We start from the raw sequence: 19,355 nt of genomic DNA, 5'->3' as shown, positions 1-19,355 counted from the left end.
GCCTGGTGACACAGTGAGACTCTGTCTCAAAAGAACAAAAAAAAAAAAGACAGTGCCTCTCAAACTTCATGTTATTTTAGAGGCCAGGGCTCTACATAACTGTTGGCCAGAGTAGTCTTAAACTCCTGGCCTCAAGCAATTCTTCTGCCTTGACCTCCCAAAGCACTGGGATACAAGCATGAGCCATCACACCTGGCCAGGCTTCAAACTTTAACTTGCAGAAAAACCACCTGGAATATTGTCAAAATGCAGATTCTGTTTCAGAAGGTCTGAAGTGGGGCCTGAGACTGTGCATTTCTAAGATGCTCCAAGGTGATGTTTAAACTGCTAATCCTAGGATCACACTTGGAAATGAGAAGCTCTAAGAGGCCCAAAGAAATTATATTCTTTGGGATCAGTACACCCACACACACACACACACACACACACACACACACACACACACAAACAGGTGCTTCTACTAACAGTTAATATTGGTACCTTGAAAAAGTACATTTCGGGCCGGGCGCGGTGGCTCACGCCTGTAATCCCAGCACTTTGGGAGGCTGAGGCGGGTGGATCAAGAGGTCAGGAGATTGAGACCATCCTGACTAACATGGTGACACCCCATCTCTACTAAAAATACAAAAAATTAGCCGGGTGTGGTGGCAGGCGCCTGTACTCCCAGTTACTTGGGAGGCTGAGGCAGGAGAATGGCGTGAATCTGGGAGGCGGAGGTTGCACTGAGCCGAGATCGTGCCACTGCACTCCAGCCTGGGTGACAGAGCGAGACTCCTCCGTCTCAACAAAAAAAAAAAAAAAGAAGGAGAAAGTACGTTTCTAACATTATTGGATTTATTACACATTTTTATTGAAAACCTCAGAATTCAGAATTTATAAGAGAGCTGAGTTTGAATCCTGACTCCATCATTTACCAGTATTGTAACCTTGAATTACATAAGCTATATGAGCCTCAGTTTCTTTGCTTATATAGGAAATAATAATGCCTATCTTATTGGATTTTTGTGAATATTAGAGACTATATAGTACACACATAATAGTCACTTGTGAGATAGCGTCTATTATTATTATCATTATTTGAGACAGGGTCTTGCTCTGTCACCCAGGCTGGAGTGCAGTGGTGCAATCATATCTCACTGTAATCTCAAACTCCTGGGCTCAAGCAGTTCTGCCTCAGCCTCCCCAGCAGCTGATTCTGCAGGCATGATCCAGCATGCTTGGTGAATTTTTTTTTTATTGTGGAGATTAAGTCTGGCTATGTTGCCCAGGCTGGTCTCAAACTCTTGGCCTCAAGCAATCCTCCTGCCTTGGCCTCCCAAATTGCTGAGATTATAGGCATGAGCTACCATGCCTGGCCCAAGATAGCTTCTATCATTGTGGAAAAATTTGCGTGAGATGAAGGATCTACCCCACTTTCCTTTTCATGTTTATATTACTCAATATTTTCTTTTAAGTCTTCCAAATCTCCCAAATTTTGAAATTTTGGTTGTGTAAGAGATGCTTCTCTAAGATATTTTTTCTTCATTCATTTGAAGACATCACTGTCATTTAGACCTCTAGTAATATCTATAGGGAATATAATTTTTTTTCTTTTGTTGAGATGGCGTCTTGCTCTGTTACCCAGGCTTGAGTGCAGTGGCACGATCTTGGCTTACTGCAACCTCCACCTTCCAGGTTCAAGTGATTCTCCTGCCTGAGCCTCCCAAGTAGGTGGGATTACAGGGGCTCATGACCACGCCCAGCTAATTTTTGTATTTTTAGTAGAGATGGCATTTCACCATGTTGGCCAGGCTGGTCTTGAACTCCTGACCTCAGGTGATCTGCCCACCTCAGCCTCCCAAAGTGCTGGGATTACAGGCATGAGCCACCACATCCAGACTGTATCATTTTGAACCAATGTATTATTTGGAACCAATCCAAATAAAAGAAAACACACACCTATGTGTAGGTGCCATGGCTCATGCCTGTAATCCCAACACATTGAGAGGGTTAGGCAAGCAGATCACTTGGGGTCAGGAGTTAAAGACCAGCTTGGGCAACATGGCAAAACTCTGTCTCTACAAAAAATACAAAAATTAGTCAGCCATGGTGATGTGTGCCTGTAGTTCCAGCTGCTCCAGAGGCTAAGGTGGTAGGAGCACTTGAGCCCAGGATGTTGAGACTACAGTGAGCCAATATCATGCCACTGCACTCCAGCTCGGGCAACAGAGAGACCCTGTCTCAAAAAAAAAAAAAAAAAGGGCCCGGCGTGGTGGCTCACGCCTATAATCCCAGCACTTTGGGAGGCTGAGACAGGTGGATTACCTGAGGTCAAGACCAACCTGGCCAACATGGAGAATCCAGTCTCTACTCAAAATACAAAATTTAGCCAGGTGTGGTGGTGCCTGCCTATAATCCCAGCTCCTCAGGAGGCTGAGGCAAGAGAACCGCTTGAACCTGGGAGGCAGAGGTTGCAGTGAGCTGAGATCATGCCACTGCACTCCAGCCTGAGCAACAGAACAAGACTCTGTAAAAGTTTAGGCCGTGTGCAGTGGCTCACGTCTGTAACCCCAGCACTTTGGGAGGCCAAGACAGGCAGATCACTTGAGATCAGGAGTTTGGACCAGCCTGGCTAACATGGTGAAACCCCATCTCTACTAAAAATACAAAAAAATTAGTTGGGTGTGGTGGCATGTGCCTATAGTCCCAGCTACTCAGGAGGCTGAGGCAGGAGAATTGCTTGAACCTGGGAGGCAGAGGTTGCAGTGAGCCAAGATCGTGCCACTGCACTCCAGCCTGGATGACAGAGTGAAACCCCATCTCAAAAAAAAAAAAAAAAAAAGTAAAAGTTGAGAATATTCAGTAAGGATCCAGTTGCAGTGGCTCACACCTCTAAACAGGAGGATTGCTTGAGGTCAAGAGTTTGAGACTAGCCTGGGTAACATCGTGAGATCCCGTCTCTACAAAAAACAAACAAAAAAATTAGCCCGGTGTGGTGGCGTGCTCCTGTAGTCCCAGCTACTTGGTAGGCTGAGGTGGGAGGATCACTTGAACCCAGGAAGTCGAAGCTGCAGTGAGCCATGATCACACCACTGCACTCCAGTTACTGCACTGCAGCCTAGGTGAAAAAATGGGTCCCTGTCTTCAAAAAAAAAAAAAAAAGGCCGGGCCCGGTGGCTCACACCTGTAATCCAGCACTTTGGGAGGCCGAGGCGGGGGTATCACAAGGTCAAGAGATCGAGACCATCCTGGCCAACATGGTGAAACCCTGTCTCTACCAAAAATACAAAAAAAAATTTGCTGGGCGTGGTGGCACATGCCTGTAGTCCCAGCTACTTGGAGGGCTGAGGCAAGAGGACCGCTTGAACCCAGGAGGCGGAGGTTGCAGTGAGCCAAGATCACACCATTGCACTCCAGCCTGGGCAGCAGAGTGAGACTCTGTCTCAAAAACAAAATAAAACAAACAAACAAACAAACAAAAAACAAAGCAAAAAAAAAAAGAAAGAAAGAAGGAAGGAAGGAAAGAAAGAAGGAGAGAAATTCAAAAAGGAATTTTGGTCTCTGATTTTTAAGTGTAAAGCTGAAATAATTCAACAAAAGTTATTTTTATTTTTGTTACAAATTCTTTCACACTTAGTTACTTCATTGTGGTTTACGGTCTCTGTTGTTTTCCTTTTCCTTTACAGGTACACCAGGCAAGTTCTCCTAATTCCTGGCCCTCTGGGAAGCTTACAGAGTGAGGAGTGAGGCAATTTAGAAAACCCTGTTTTGGAAATGAGTTGCTCCTCAATAGCTCCCCATGGAAGAAGGCTTCCTAGTACTGTACTGTTGCAAATGACTTGACATCACTGGCACACAGCTTGGGCTGGAGTGAGGACTGTGGCTTCCTTTTCGAGGTGCTCTGACCCAGAAGATTCCCAGACTGGAGCACCAGGTGATCACCCAGGCACCTTGTCCTCCCATGTAATACTTGGGCTAGTCTCCTCTGAGTGTTCTAAAGACAGACTCAAGAGGCTACCCAGTTTGTTTGCTTTCATTTTGTTTTCATATTCTTTCAACTTTTAGGCTGATCTTATCTCCCTGATTTTCCTAATGTAGGGAAGAAAATGTGACATATACTTATACTGTCACAGGCAAGTTTCTAGCACACCGTGTTAGTGAAATGTGCTTCTTCTTTTTTTTTTTTTTTTTGAGACGGAGTCTCGCTTTGTCGCCCAGGCTGGAGTGTAATGGCCTGATCTTGGCTCACTGCAAACTCCGCCTCCCAGATTCAAGCTATTCTCCTGCCTCAGCCTCCTGAGTAGCTAGGACTACAGGTGCACATCATCATGCCTAGCTAATTTTTGTGTGTTTAGTAGAGATGGGGTTTCACCATGTTGGCCAGGATGATCCACCCGCCTCAGCCTCCCGAAGTGCTGGGATTACAGGGGTGATCCACCATGCCCAGCCTCCTTCTTCCTTTTTATTTTATTTTATTTTATTTTATTTTATTTTATTGAGACAGGTCTCACTCTGTTGCCCAGGAAGGCTGGAGTGCAGTGGTGCAATCTCAGTTCACTGCAACCTTTGCCTCCTGGGCTCAAGTGATCCTCCTGCTTCAGCCTCCCAAGTAGCTGGGACTACAGACCCATGCCACCATGCCTGGCTAATTTTTGTATTTTTGATACAGATGGGTTTTTTCACCATGTTGCTCAGGCTGGTCTCAAACTCCTGGACTCAAGTGATCCACCCACCTTGGCCTCCCAAAGTGCTGGGATTACAGGTGTGAGCCACCATGCCCGACCTTGCTTTTTCCTTTTAAAATAATTTTTCAATATACTTTTTATAAATTTGACCTCTTGCCAACAACTTTCTATTACTGTGTACCCAGCACTACCCATATGAATGCCTAAGCAGTATAGAAACTTAAGAATTTGTTTTCTTCTCTTTTCTAAATTATTAGGAGTCTAATGCTGTCAACTGGTAAATGTTTAGAGTTTAAGGTAAACATCACAAAGTTAACAAATACTTTTACAAATACTATAAAAGACAACTGGGTTTGGGGCCAGGCATGGTGGCTCACACTTGCAATCCCAGCACTTTGAGAGTCTGAGGCAGGCAGGTCGCTTGAGCCCAGGAGTTGGATGCCAGCCAGCGCAACATGGCAAAAACCTGTCTCCACCAAAAATACAAAATTAGCCAGGCATGGTGGTGTACACCTGTAGTTCCAGCTACTAGGAGGCTGAAATGGGAGGCTCACTTGAGCCCAGGAGTTTGAGGCCAGCCAGGGCAACATGGCAAAAACTCGTCTCCACCAAAAATATGAAAGTTAGCCAGGCGTGGTGGTGTACACCTGTAGTACCAGCTACTAGGAGGTTGAGGTGGGAGAGGTGCTGAGCCCAGGAGGTAGAGCTGAGATCATGCCACCACACTCCAGCCTAGGTGACAGAGTGAGACCCCATGCCAATTAAAAAAAAAAAGAAAAGAAAAAGAAAAAGAAAGAAAAAGAAAATTGAGTTTGGAGATGCCATTTAAAAAATTTTTTTTATTTTTTTGAGACAGAGTCCCGCTGTATCGCCCAGGCTGGAGTGCAGTGGCGCAATCTAGGCTCACTGCAACCCCCACCTCCTGAGTTCAAGTGATTCTCCTCCCTTAGCCTCCCAAGTAGCTGGGACTACAGGCGCGCGAAACCATGCCCAGCTAATTTTTGTAGTTTTGGTAGAGATGGGTTTTTGCCATGTTGGCCAGTTTGGTCTTGAACTCCTGACCTCAGGTAATCCTCCCACCTTGGCCTCCCAAAGTGCTGGGATTACAGGCGTGAGTCACTGCACCTGGCCTAAAATCTTTTTTTTTTAATAGAGAATTCTGTTGAGCACATATTTTCAAATTTGAAAAATAAAACAAGGGGGTCTACGTAGTCAGTGCAGCTTTGAATATTTAAGATTTCTTGCCGGGCGCGGTGGCTCATGCTTGTAATCCCAGCACTTTGGGAGGCCGAGGCAGGTGGATCACGAGGTCAGGAGATCAAGACCATCCTGGCTAACACGGTGAAACCCCGTCTTTACTAAAAAATACAAAAAAATTAGCCAGGCATGGTGGTTGGCGCCTGTAGTCCCAGCTACTTGGGAGGCTGAGGCAGGAGAGTGGCGTGAACCCAGGAGGCAGAGCTTTCAGTGAGCCAAGATCACACTACTGCACTCCAGCCTGGGCAACATAGCGAGACTCCATCTCGAAAAAAAAAAAAAAGAGATTTCTTCAGGTAACTGTTCTGCTTTGTGTCGCTGCTAGGTGAGGCACTCAAAAAGACTGAACTGAAGGAACGAACTCCCTGAAAGGGACAGCCACACTTTCATGGAGTGAGGAAGTGCTGGTTGCCAGTCTGGGACTTCCCAGGTCACTAATTTTGAAACCCACCAAACACTGATCTAACGATCAAATTCTAGTCTTTCAGTAGCAAGGATTGAAAGACTGGAAGACTTTATTCTGTTTCCTCATCTAGCACCAGGATTCTGTTGGGGAGTTCCAATGAAATGGACTCTAAGCGGGGCTTGCTCTTTCCTTTCTCATCTGTCCAATTAAGGAAATTATTTGATTTGGCGCATCCTAGCCATTCATTTTGGTGGACAGATGTTTCTCTTGTTACAAAGACCAAGGACCATTCTAAACCCAGAGTCAGCTGAATCGGTAGAACAAATATCTCATGATTCCACATAGCTGCCTTAGGAGCACAGGATTTCAAACCATGCAGGAATCCTTGGCACGAGCACTGTTATGTACAGGAGCCTGAGTTTGAGAGCATATGGTGTGGTATAAATTGTACATTGTGGACATTTTTGTGCTATTTAGTCCAAGTATAATCACGCAGTGTGAGAGCCTAAGTGACCCACAGACAACAACAACAAAAAAAAAAAAAAAAAAAAGGGAAAAAGTCCCAGCACAGTGGCTCATGCCTGTAATCCCAGCACTTTGGGAGGCCAAGGCAGGAGGATCACGAGGTCAGGAGTTTCAGAGCAGCCTGGCCAACATGGTGAAACTCCATCTCTACTAAAAATACAAAAATTAGCTGGGCATGGTGGAGGCTGCAGTGAGCCAAGATCACGCCACTGCACTCCAGCCTGGGTGATGGAGCAAAACTCCGTCTCAAAAAAGAAAAAGAAAGAAAAAATTTAAAAAAGATAAGAGCGAGAAGGAAAGGGAAGAGCAGAAGAGGAGGATAAGTTACTTAATTGTCTTATTCTGTATGAGAAAAAAATGACTAATGTGTAAACCTGAGTATCAGAGTAGTAATAATATTGATATTAATACCTTTGGTAATTATGCCCGTGACCTCAAAGTACAAAAAAAAATCATTATTTTCCTTGTACTCACCAAATTAACTTTAAGGTCCCATAAAATGGGAGTTGCCATGTCTTCAGTTTTTCCTTGTTTTTCTTCTCCTTGTTCATGGGCTTTCTTGGACAGTGAGGGTTTTTTTGTTGTTTTGTTTTTTTTCAGACCGAGTCTTGCTGTATCACCCTGGCTGGAGTGCAGTGGTGCGATCTCGCCTCACTGCAACCTCCGCCTCCCGGGTTCAAGCAATTATCATGCCTCAGCCTCCCAAGTAGCTGGGATTACAGGTGCCTGTCACGAAGCCCAGCTAATTTTTGTGTTTTTAGTCGGCCAGGCTAGTCTTGAACTCCTGACATCCAGTGATCAGCCCACCTTAGCCTCCCAACGTGCTGGGATTACAGGCATGAGCCACTGGGCCTGGCTTGTTTTTTTTTTTTTTAAAGATGACATCTCCATGTGTTGCCCAGGCTGGAGTGTGATGGCTATTCACAGGCACAATTATAGCAAACTGCAGCCTTGGATTCCAGGCCCCAAGCAATACTCCCACCTCAGCCTCCCAAGTAGCCACTGTACCGGACAAAATGAAGGATCTTGATCTGAGTGCTAGGAACTTATAAACAAATATTGAATCCAACAGGCTTGTACGATTTTGGAGGTATGTTTTTCCTTGTAAGTAGATATCAGCTTTATGGGAGGTACAATGGTAGTATATACTCAATGTTGTATATCATAGCAGAGTAATTATAAGAGGATCTCCCATTATAGTAAATTGAATGAAAGGATTGACATCCCAAACCAAAAAGTGGAAAATGGCAAACTGGTTTCAAAATATCACGGTGAAGAGATGGCTATTCTACTGGAGGGGACCCTCTGCTCTGATGCTTCTAAGCAGACATAGTCCATATGACTGGATTTTGTGAGTCTATTTGAAATCCTGGTTATTACAGTTTATAAATGGATACAGCCATTTGGAAACCTGACTTAGAATGAAAGTCTAGACATTTGTTTCAAAAGTAGAGCTAGCTCTCAAACTATAGGCTCCTTGCTTTGAATACTGAGTAGGGCATAAGCCTTTAACTTTCCTTTTGTCATCTCCTACCCTCACTCACTTCCAAGAACACCTCTGTAGAGTTTTCATCTGTCTTTGCAGTACTCCGTTCCTGTAAATTCCTTCTCCATGTTTTTGCTATTTCATTTAGCTTGAAAAATGGCAGTGTGGAAAATGTGGAGTATGTTTGGTATAACCTTAATCCTGGCCAGCATCTCTGACCCCTAAAAAAAAAAGAGTGTGTGTGTGTGTGTGTGGTGTGTGTGTGTGTGTGTGTGTGTATATATATATAGAGAGAGAGAGAGAGAGTGTTTTCTAGGGTTAAAAATACAGAATTAAAAACCTTAAACAAAATAGAAAACAAATCTCCCTTATTATCCAGGTCCGCTACATATTTTTAGTTGTTTAGAAAATGTTTCTCCTGGGCCAGGCATGGTGGCTCATGCCTGTAATCCCAGCACTTTGGAAGGCCGAGGCGGGTGGATCACCTGAGGGCGGGAGTTCGAGACCAGCCTGACCAACGTGGAGAAACCCCATCTCTACTAAAAATACAAAAATTAGCCGGGCATGGTGGCACATGCCTGTAATCCCAGCTACTTGGGAGGCTGAGGCAGGAGAATCGCTTGAACCCGGGAGGTTGTGGTGAGCTGAGATTGGGCCATTGCACTCCAGACTGGGCAACAAGAGTGAAACTCCATCTCAAAAAAAAAAAAAGAAAACGTTTCTCCTGTTCTTCCTGTTAAATATTTCTCATATTTTGGCATCACATACAAAAATATGATGCCAGAGGTTTGTGTGTATGTGTGTGCATGCGTGTGGTGGAGGTGAGGGGGAGACTTGGTTGGTCCTATAGCACGGTGTGCAATGGTGAATAACCTACTAAATTAATCTTCACATTAGCAGATCACTGAGAATATGAATCACTCACAGGCAGTCAAAAGGTGATGTCAGTGAACGGTTATGGCACAGCATGACTGCTCCTGTTTGATACTGCATTTAGTCCTAGCACTATGGCTATTGCAGGACTCTCCCATGAATTTTATTGTGGAATTTCAGAAATTTCTACTGCCAGGTGGGTGCAGTGGCTCATGCCTGTAATCCCAGCACTTTGGGAGGCCGAGGTGGGAGGATCACTTGAGCCCAGGAATTCAGACCAGTCTGGGCAATATGGCAAAACCCCGTCTCTACGAAAACATTTTAAAAAATTAACTGGGTGTGGTGGCGCATGCCTGTAGTTCCAGCTATTAGGGAGGCTGAGGCAGGAAAACCACCTGAGTCCGGGGAGGTCAAGGCTGCAGTAAGCCATGGTCACACCACTGAACTCCAGCCTGAGCAACAGAGTGAGACCCTGTCTCAAAAAATAAATAAAATAAAATAAAATTCTACTGCCAAGTAGTAACTAAATGTAATTTCCCCCCCGAGACAGAATCTTGCACTAGGGTGCAGTGGCACAATCTCAGCTCACTGCAACCTCAGCCTCCGGGGTTCAAATAATTGTCCTGCCTCAGCCTCCCAAGTAGCTGGGATTACAGGCGGCTGCCACCATGCCCGGATAATTTTTCTAATTTTAGTAGACAGGGCTTCACCATGTTGACTGAGCTGGTCTCAAACTCCTGACCTCAGGTGATCCGCCCTCCTTGGCCTCCCAAAGTGCTGAGATTACAGGTGTAAGCCACAGTGCCTGGCACTAAATGTAATTTCTATAGCATTAATAAGTATTCCAGGAGGTAGTTAAATCAAGGAACAAGGTACTTAATGAAGTTTTAAAATATGGCTTTGGAATGGTTATTATTAGCAATCGTCATACTGTTAATTTCTAGTTGAAAGAATAACAGGCTCACAAAAATTTCTAAGCCTTAGGAGAAGACCGATTTTGGTGGAAATTGGGTCAGAAGAGCATGTGCAACTCAAGGATTGCTGAGGATGAACAAGTACATAGGTTAAAGTTGCTTCATCATGAAAGGTGAGTATTTAGGGTAGAGACCGTGGTCTTGGTCTACAGAACTTGGTTAAGCTTGTAAAATGGTTTCTGTTTACCCTTTCTACAATCAGTGACAAATTGTACTAATAATGATGGACTCCTAAAAACCCTCAGTAGCCAATCAGGTTGCAGCCTCCTTGACCTTGAAGTTTTTTCCTAGAGAATATTTTCTTTCTGAAGGCTGTGCGGTACCTCCACTCTCCTGTGATTTCACCTTGGAAACACTGGCTACTACTTCATAAAGAGCTGGAAGGTAGGTGTGGTGGAGTCAACTACAATCCCTCTTTTCTAAACACTTTGGACTTCCAACTTTATCTGGGCTAAAGGGGCAAACACATTGGCCACAAACTCGGGTTTTTGTTCGACAGAGTATCCATATTTTATTTATTTATGTATTTATGTATTTATTTTGAGATGGAGTCCCGCTCCGTGGCCCAGGCTCGAGTGCAGTGCACTATCCCGGCTCACTGCAAGCTCCGCCTCCCGGGTTCACGCCATTCTCCTGCCTCAGCCTCCGGAGTAGCTGGGACTACAGGCTGCCGCCACCATGCCTGGCTAAATAGAGTATCCATATTTTTAAGTAGTTGTGAGCGATTAGAAGAAAAATACTTAAATGAGCTCTTGGGCTTTGTTCCAAAGTCGAAAGGGACTAGTAAAAATGTGTAATCTCCATCCTGGCTTTGGTGTTGGGGGCAAAAATAGTGCCTAGTGTTGCACAGCACTGTGTGCTCTTGAGTGTAGTTTGTGGATGAGTTATATTGATGAATACACATTGTGGTAGAGGTGTGTGTGTGTGTTTCCGTGCTGGTTTTTTTTTTTTTTTTTTTTTGAAAGGAGTCTCACTCTGTCGCCCAGGCTGGAGTGCAGTGGCGCAATCCCAGCTCACTGCAACCTCCGCCTCCTGAGTTCAAGCAATTTTCTCCTGCCTCAGCCTCCTGAGTAGTCCAGATTACAGGTGCCTGCCACCATGCGCAGCTAATTTTTGTGCTTTTAGTAGAGACGGTGTTTCACTGTGTTGGCCAGGCTGGTCTCGATCTTCTGACCTCAAGTGATCTGCCAGCCTCGGCCTCCCGTACTGTTTTTAAAATGGCTTGTTGAACAGGCTTGATGAACTGTGCTGGATTTTTTTCCTCCATTGTCTCCTGTTTTGTCCCTCCCACAGCAAGACTAGAAGAGCAACAACACACTTCTATATAGGTCTCTAGTAGTCTCTTTGGAAGGGTAGGCCAATAAGAACCAACCTGCTGGTCCCTACTCCCAACCCCTCTGGTGACATCTGAATCCAGTTTCGATATTGTTAAATTTCAGGGAAGAAAGTGATAATGTGGAAAAGTGCCAAAACTCAAACTGATTTTCCTGGCAGCTTTCCCTTGGTGTCATCGGTAAGTTCTGCATTTCACTGAAGTGGAGTGCCACACTGCTACTATAGTAGTCACTCCCACGCCTCACTTTTTTGTTTGGTCCATTTTATCTTTGGGAATAGGCATTTTCTGTAGGGATAGATGGGTTTAAACCCTATTAAAGCTGGTCAGAATGTTTTTCATTAGGGGCCACTCAATTCCTGTCTTATACCTAATAGATTTCTTTGGATTTTCTCTGATTCTTATACCAAAAAAAAAAACAACCAATATCATCATGCTGGAGGATTCTCTTGAGGTGGTTGCTTTGCAGAGAACAGACAGCACGTTTGCTTTTTTAGCCACCTATCCTATTTCATAGCACTGCATGCCTGCCTCCCTCCATTTTGTCTGTGCTTACACTGCTTTTCCTTCTCTTTCCAACTCTTCTACAGAACTTGTGTTGGAACAAAAGACTCCATTCCAGATCCATTCCAGAGTTGCTGTGAGAAACTTCCCCACTGACTCTTTTTTCCTAACTCAGTAAAATGGCAGTGTAAGAAAGCTTTATGGAGGCAAGGGCTGAAAGAAATCTCCACCTAGAATACAGTGTTTGATTTTTCCTTCTGATTTTCTTGTCAGCTCTCAAAAACTTCCCTTATAATCATTTTGTATGTGCAAAATTTACCTAGGTTGCTTTTAAAGAACAAAACAAAACAAAAGCAGCCTACATTGGTTTAACATGGGAAGTCCAAGATAACAGATTTTTTCTGTTCCTGGGCAATAGCCTTCTGTGCTAAGATTGGTGACCCTACCTTTCCTTGGTAATATTGTTGGTGCTTAGCCTTCCAGATCTAAAAACAGCTTAGTATAGTAAGTACCAAGTACAAAATTGTTAAGTTTCTCTTTTGATTGACTATGAAGTGGCTATCAAGCTTTTGTTTTTGTTTTTGTTTTTTGAGACGGAGTCTTGCTCTGTTGCCCAGACTGGAGTGCAGCGGCGCGATCTCGTCTCACTGCAACCTCCGCCTCCTTGGTTCAATCAATTCTCCTGCCTCAGCCTCCCGAGTAGCTGGGATTACAGGCGGGTGCCACCACGCCTGGCTAAGTTTTTGTATTTTTAGTAGAGACAGGGTTTCACCGTGTTAGCCAGGATGGTCTCGATCTCCTGACCTTGTGATCCGCCCTCCTCAGCTTCCCAAAGTGCTGAGATTACAGGCCTGAGCCACTCACTGCGCCTGGCTCAAGCTTCTTTAAGTAGGTTTTTCATACAGTATTTTTTGTATTAGTTGGTGAATACAAATCTTCAATGAGCTCAGCAGAAATAAGAAATCCAAATTCCTGATCTGCCCAGTGGTTTTATAAAACTCCAGTCCTGTTTTTTTGTTTTATGTTTTTTAAAAAAATATTAGTAGTAGTAGTAGCTTTACTCAGTCTTTGTCTTTTCCACAAAAATAAGCTCACTGGTCAGCAAGCTCATCAGTGAGACTGGTGAGTGAGGCTGTACTTAGGAGAATATGAAAGCCTTGGTACCTTTTTCCTCATATTAGACTGGCCCTGGGTGTTATTTTGTTTGAAACCTACCACAAGCCAGACCAGCCTGGACTTTTTTTTTTTTTTTTTTGAGACAGAGTCTCGCTCTGTCGCCCAGGCTGGAGTGCAGTGGCGCGATCTCAGCTCACTGCAAGCTCTGCCTCCCAGGTTCCCGCCATTCTCCTGCCTCAGCCTCCCGAGTAGCTGGGACTACAGGCGCCCGCCACCTCGCCCGGCTAGTTTTTTGTATTTTTAGTAGAGACGGGGTTTCACCGTGTTAGGCAGGATGGTCTCCATCTCCTGACCTCGTGATCCACCCGTCTCGGCCTCCCAAAGTGCTGGGATTACAGGCTTGAGCCACCGCGCCCGGCCGCTTGGACTTTTACTTATTTTTTGTTTTAGTTTTGGGGAAGGTGGGGATGAGGGTAATTTTTATTTTATACTGGGACAAAATAAGCTGGTTGACTTACGCCTGAGGCTCTTTTTTTCACAGCTACTTTGGGGAAAAAAAAGTCTTATTCAGAAATTAACATTTCTCAAAATGTGTACCTTATTATTCTGAAATATAAATGACCCCAAATTGCTTAAGAGTTTGAGATGAGTGGGGAAAAGATCTAGAAAAGCATTTATTGTGTGCCCACCAAGTTTGAGGCCTCCTGGTTTGCTCCTTTGGGATTCTAGGTCCTTGGCAGGCACAGTTTTACCGCGAAGAGCTGTTGAATGCCATTCCAAGTTCATTCCATTTTTCTCCGTGGGTGGATCCAGTTCGTATTTTACAGCTCCCGTCTGGGAGCCGGTAACATAATGAATTGCCTTGACTCTCGTTTCAATCCACTTTCCTCGCTTAATATGCAGCCCAAAGTTTTGCAACTCGCTGTCAGATGGTAGTGCTAGACTTTCACACCGATCCCAAAGCCTCCGCTGGGGCTGTTTCTTAACACGGAGTTAAAAACTTTAAGAAACAGACAGCTCCAGACGGAAATCCACGCCAGGCTTTGAACTCTGCTTCTGGCTTCCGTCAACTGACATAGTTGCCCTTTTGCTCAAACTCGCAGCTCTAGTTCGCACTCGAGAGAGCTCTGCTGGGTGTCTGCTGCTGTGCCGCGGCGGGAACGTGTGGGGGCAACAACCTGGCGCTCCAACGATTCTCCACGCCTTAGTTAGGAACCTAAGCAAACCCTCACTAGGGTCCCTGGCCTTAAAACGACTTCTCCCACAAGGATTGGGTGGAGGAAGGAGCCGAGCCCGATCTTCTGTTTGTTTGTTGAGTTTTTCAGACATTTAGGGGAAGCAAATTGCGAGAGAGGAAGGGCTGTCTTCCCTGCACACGTTTCCCTCTCCTAGCAAACCCTCCAGGCCTCGGTTCCACATTTTGCAGTTGACTCTCTGGATTTTAATAGGTTGTTCCCTTATCCTCGGGCCCAATCCATGCACACTGTGCAGCCGGATAAAATGGGAGCACATCCTCTGCCATTTTCAGCCGGTTTGTCCTGGCAGCCCTGCCCCCTTCCTTGGCTGCTCTGCCGCTGGAGTTAATGCGCCCAGAAACTCCGCCTGATACTCCAGGCCGCTGATCCAGTCCACGTTTGCTAAGTGCCGTGCGGTCGGGGACGGCGATAAGAACTCTCCTGTGAGGGAGAGCTAGCGAGACTTTAGTCCGGTTTCCATGTCAACGATTCAGTCCATATTTGCCATCAGGCTGTTGGCTGAGGCGCTTTCGCGAGGGTAGCGCTGTCCTAGTCCTAGTTCTCCAATCTGCGCCGGGATTCCTGAGCTGCCTGGGTGTGGGGTTAAAAGGCACGGGCCGTGGGGGAGAAAACTCCACCGAAGGGAGGACCCACAGCCCCCAGCCGGGGTCTCGCTGCTCGGGCCAGCCACGTGCCCAGCTCCTCCCCTCCCCCCTTTCCCGTTGCCACTGCCCCTAGGGAAAGCTGATGGGCCAGTTTCTAAAAAAGTTCCCTCAGCTGGGATTGTGGTGTGGGGCTCTAAAGGTAGAAGTGGAAGAGAACCCTAGTGAATTAAAAAACAAAAAAAAACAAAAAAAAAAAAGAGAGAAATGCCACATTATCTCCTCCAACCCAGGTGGATAAATTTTTGTACACTTTACCTTATTGCTAGAGAAAAATGGTGACTATTTTCAAAACAGCGTGCCCACGTGTAGGGAAGGAGATTTTTGGCGCTTTCCATATTTCACAGCCATTGAAGAAAGGGGATGAGGGCTTTCTTTGGAGAGAAATCCATTCTAGCTTCCAGATTTTCACTGGGCTCCAGGTTTCCCATTACACCCCAGCTCTGAGGAAAATGGCAGGGTAATTGCATGTAAAAAAAATTCCTCATTTGTGTGCAGGACTCAGGACTGTTTGCCAGCTCAGAGGCAGTTGATTAAATAGCCAAGCTCTATTTATGAGGCAGCCTATAATTTGGTTTCTAGGACCTGATGCACCGGGGAGAGTTGTTGCCCCCGAGGACTATGAGTGAAAAGAGGGCACTGGCCCATACCAGTCAGTTGGATCTTCTTGGTAGGCTGCTTTGGTTCTTGGCTTGAGGCCGGGGGAGGGGAGAAGAATAAAGCTGTGGGATTTTTTTTTTTTTTTCACCACTGTTAGATTAACAGGAAGGTTTTGCCTTTTCGGTGTAGGATTCACTTAAGTTTTCTTGGGGGGAGAAGTGAATTCAGGCTTTGGAATTATTCATAGTGACCAGGGATATGGCCAGCACTCCGGGGTCCTGCATAATCTAAGCTAATGGTCCTGTGGCCATGAAGTCTCCCTTTACAAAATCTGAGGGGGAAAAGATCCTGGTGTCTAGGAACACTGGCCTGGGCCTTTCCCAAGGCAGCCTTGGGTCTGGTGAGGAGCTGGAATCCCCTCTGGCTTTCGTAGCCTGTCATGTCAGAACATTCCAAGTCAGCCTGAGGAAGAAAAGGCTGCTGCTGGGATTTGGTGGGGCCTGTAGATCAGGACAACACTGGAGTTTTCTGTGTATGTCTTGATCTTTTCAGATAAACCTGGCCTTTTACCTAACTCCAGCTCAATCGGGGTCTCTTAGAATGTAAATGGTAAACTTTAAACAATTTTTACGCTACAGGATAGAAAACAAATCTGAGAAGCATCCATTTTCTAAGTGACTTGTTGGACTGTGCTTTTTCTTCAAGGAGAAAATGGTTTCCATTTTCTCCATCTCTCTTCTGTAATGGTTTGAACACTCAGGTTCCTGCTGTCCCTGGAGCCTCTTCTGTGGGTTTTCAGTCTTAGAAGGTACCGTCTTTGGAGACTGGGGCTACTGGTCATTGTGGGCTAAGTTTTCCTAAGAGGGAGTGAAAACGGGGTTTAGGTTCTCCTGCTGGGTAACTGTTCTATGTTCCTAAAGCAACTTCAGTGGCCTCCATTTTAAGTCAGTGGTGAGATGATCAGTTTTGACTTCAAATCCATTTTGATATTCTGATCCCATTGTTGAATGTGCTCACAACTTGACTTTTTTTTTTTTTAAGGCAAGTAGACCGAAGGCAGCTTTGGTGACTCCACTTCTTTTTAAAGTCACCCTCCTCTGCCCTCTGACTTTAAGTGACAGGCAGTTCCCTCCCCTCTTTCAATTCTGTAAAATGGGGATAATCCGGACCTCATGCCCCCAGAGCCTTGTGAGGACCGGTTAATGAGGGCAGGCGAGTGGGAAACGAATCGTCTGAACAATGATCAGTCATTCCTTTGGGCTCGCAAAGGGTAAAAAGGCTGGGTCTTTGGCGGGGTCCGTGGAAAGGCTTTGAAGACGAAAAGTGCTGTAGAGGTGCTAAGCAGCAGCCAAGGGACCGGGCCCGCTGCCAGGGGGTCAGGGCTAGGCCGAGGCGGCCGCGGTCTCGGGCTCTGGCCAATTTTGCAGCCGCGGGTAAAGTTCACGCTGCCCGCTCCCCTCGGTACGGCCGGGAGGGGACAGACCTGGATAGGGACGCCGGGAGGGAGGCGGCGCAGGCTCCAGAGATGCGCGGGCTCCGGGCCGGGTTTTCTCCGAAGCCTTCGGCGGCGGCGCTGCCTAGCGAGAGCGGCTAAGGGCCTGCCGCCGCCGCGGCTTGTTCTCTCCCCTCCTCCTTTGTGAGGGGTAGGGAGCGAGTCCGTTCCACGGCCTGCGCCCGCTCCGCTCTCCACTCCGGGTTTGCCAGGCGGCCGCGACGGCGCTGGGTAAAATGGCAGTGCTGAGCCTCGTGTCGGAGTGAGGGGGACTCGGAGGAGAGTGGGGCGCTCTAGCCGCTCAGTCCGGCCGACCGCTTGCTCGCCCGCCCGCTGCCGCGCCGCAGCCTCGACCCAAGCCGCGGCTGGCGAGGGGAGGCAGGGCGCCCGGCCCGGCCCGCGCTCTGACTCTGGCTCCCGGCGCCCGGGCTGCTACCGCGCGCCCTCCAGCCCGCCCGTCCCGGGTCCCCCTCCCCCCGCTCCCTCCCTCCCTCCCCGCCCCCTCCCCCTCGCCTCCCTCCCTCCCTCCCTCCTCCTTTCTCCGGCAGCAGAAAGCGGAGAGTCACAGCGGGGCCAGGCCCTGGGGAGCGGAGCCTCCACCGCCCCCCTCATTCCCAGGCAAGGGCTTGGGGGGAATGAGCCGGGAGAGCCGGGTCCCGAGCCTACAGAGCCGGGAGCAGCTGAGCCGCCGGCGCCTCGGCCGCCGCCGCCTCCTCCTCCTCCGCCGCCGCCGCCAGCCCGGAGCCTGAGCCGGCGGGGCGGGGGGGAGAGGAGCGAGCGCAGCGCAGCAGCGGAGCCCCGCGAGGCCCGCCCGGGCGGGTGGGGAGGGCAGCCCGGGGGACTCGGCCCCGGGGCGGGGTGGGAGGGGGGGAGAAGACGAAGACAGGGCCGGGTCTCTCCGCGGACGAGACAGCGGGGATCATGGCCGCGCAGGTCGCCCCCGCCGCCGCCAGCAGCCTGGGCAACCCGCCGCCGCCGCCGCCCTCGGAGCTGAAGAAAGCCGAGCAGCAGCAGCGGGAGGAGGCGGGGGGCGAGGCGGCGGCGGCGGCAGCGGCCGAGCGCGGGGAAATGAAGGCAGCCGCCGGGCAGGAAAGCGAGGGCCCTGCCGTGGGGCCGCCGCAGCCGCTGGGAAAGGAGCTGCAAGACGGGGCCGAGAGCAATGGGGGTGGCGGCGGCAGCGGAGCCGGCGGCGGCGGCGGGCCCGGCGCGGAGCCGGACCTGAAGAACTCGAACGGGAACGCGGGCCCTAGGCCCGCCCTGAACAATAACCTCACGGAGCCGCCCGGCGCCGGCGGTGGCGGCAGCAGCGATGGGGTGGGGGTGCCTCCTCACTCAGCCGCGGCCGCCTTGCCGCCCCCAGCCTACGGCTTCGGGCAACCCTACGGCCGGAGCCCGTCTGCTGTCGCCGCCGCCGCGGCCGCCGTCTTCCACCAACAACATGGCGGACAACAAAGCCCTGGCCTGGCAGCGCTGCAGAGCGGCGGCGGCGGCGGGGGCCTGGAGCCCTACGCGGGGCCCCAGCAGAACTCTCACGACCACGGCTTCCCCAACCACCAGTACAACTCCTACTACCCCAACCGCAGCGCCTACCCCCCGCCCGCCCCGGCCTACGCGCTGAGCTCCCCGAGAGGTGGCACTCCGGGCTCCGGCGCGGCGGCGGCTCCCGGCTCCAAGCCGCCTCCCTCCTCCAGCGCCTCCGCCTCTTCGTCGTCTTCGTCCTTCGCTCAGCAGCGCTTCGGGGCCATGGGGGGAGGCGGCCCCTCCGCGGCCGGCGGGGGAACTCCCCAGCCCACCGCCACCCCCACCCTCAACCAACTGCTAACGTCGCCCAGCTCGGCCCGGGGCTACCAGGGCTACCCCGGGGGCGACTACGGCGGCGGGCCCCAGGACGGGGGCGCCGGCAAGGGCCCGGCGGACATGGCCTCGCAGTGCTGGGGGGCTGCGGCGGCGGCAGCGGCGGCGGCGGCGGCGGCGGCCGCCTCGGGAGGGGCCCAACAAAGGAGCCACCACGCGCCCATGAGCCCCGGGAGCAGTGGCGGCGGGGGGCAGCCGCTCGCCCGGACCCCTCAGGTACACAGCTGAGTGGGGAGGGGGCTGGGGCGAGCGTGGTCCTGGGGGTGGGTGGCGGCTGCAGTGAGCGGGCCACAGCCTTGGGCTCCCCTCAGTCCCGGGCCCCCACTGCTGGGGAGCTGCCATTGTCTGGCTCTTCTCTCTTAAAATGGCTGCCT

General features: G+C 49.1%; 1 protein-coding gene across 2 annotated transcripts in view; it reads left to right on the top strand.

The window, feature by feature from the left end:
- The first annotated feature begins 17,664 nt into the window (after positions 1-17,664).
- Positions 17,665-19,355, top strand: part of ARID1A (AT-rich interaction domain 1A) — an 87,032-nt gene continuing 85,341 nt past the window's right edge. Inside the window, exon 1 of one of the 2 annotated variants that reach the window (XM_033227632.1) lies at positions 17,665-19,197. In XM_033227632.1, coding sequence (XP_033083523.1) covers positions 18,049-19,197 — 1,149 coding nt within the window. In that variant the 5' untranslated portion in view covers positions 17,665-18,048. The remainder of the gene's footprint in view (positions 19,198-19,355) is intronic. The other variant, XM_033227633.1, reaches the window with a different exon arrangement.

This window comes from Trachypithecus francoisi, unplaced genomic scaffold, assembly GCF_009764315.1.
Source record: "Trachypithecus francoisi isolate TF-2019V2 unplaced genomic scaffold, Tfra_2.0 Lachesis_group12, whole genome shotgun sequence".
Lineage (NCBI taxonomy): Eukaryota > Metazoa > Chordata > Mammalia > Primates > Cercopithecidae > Trachypithecus > Trachypithecus francoisi.
The sequence above is the reverse complement of the archived record's forward strand: the minus strand, read 5'-3'. Positions and strand labels throughout refer to the sequence as shown.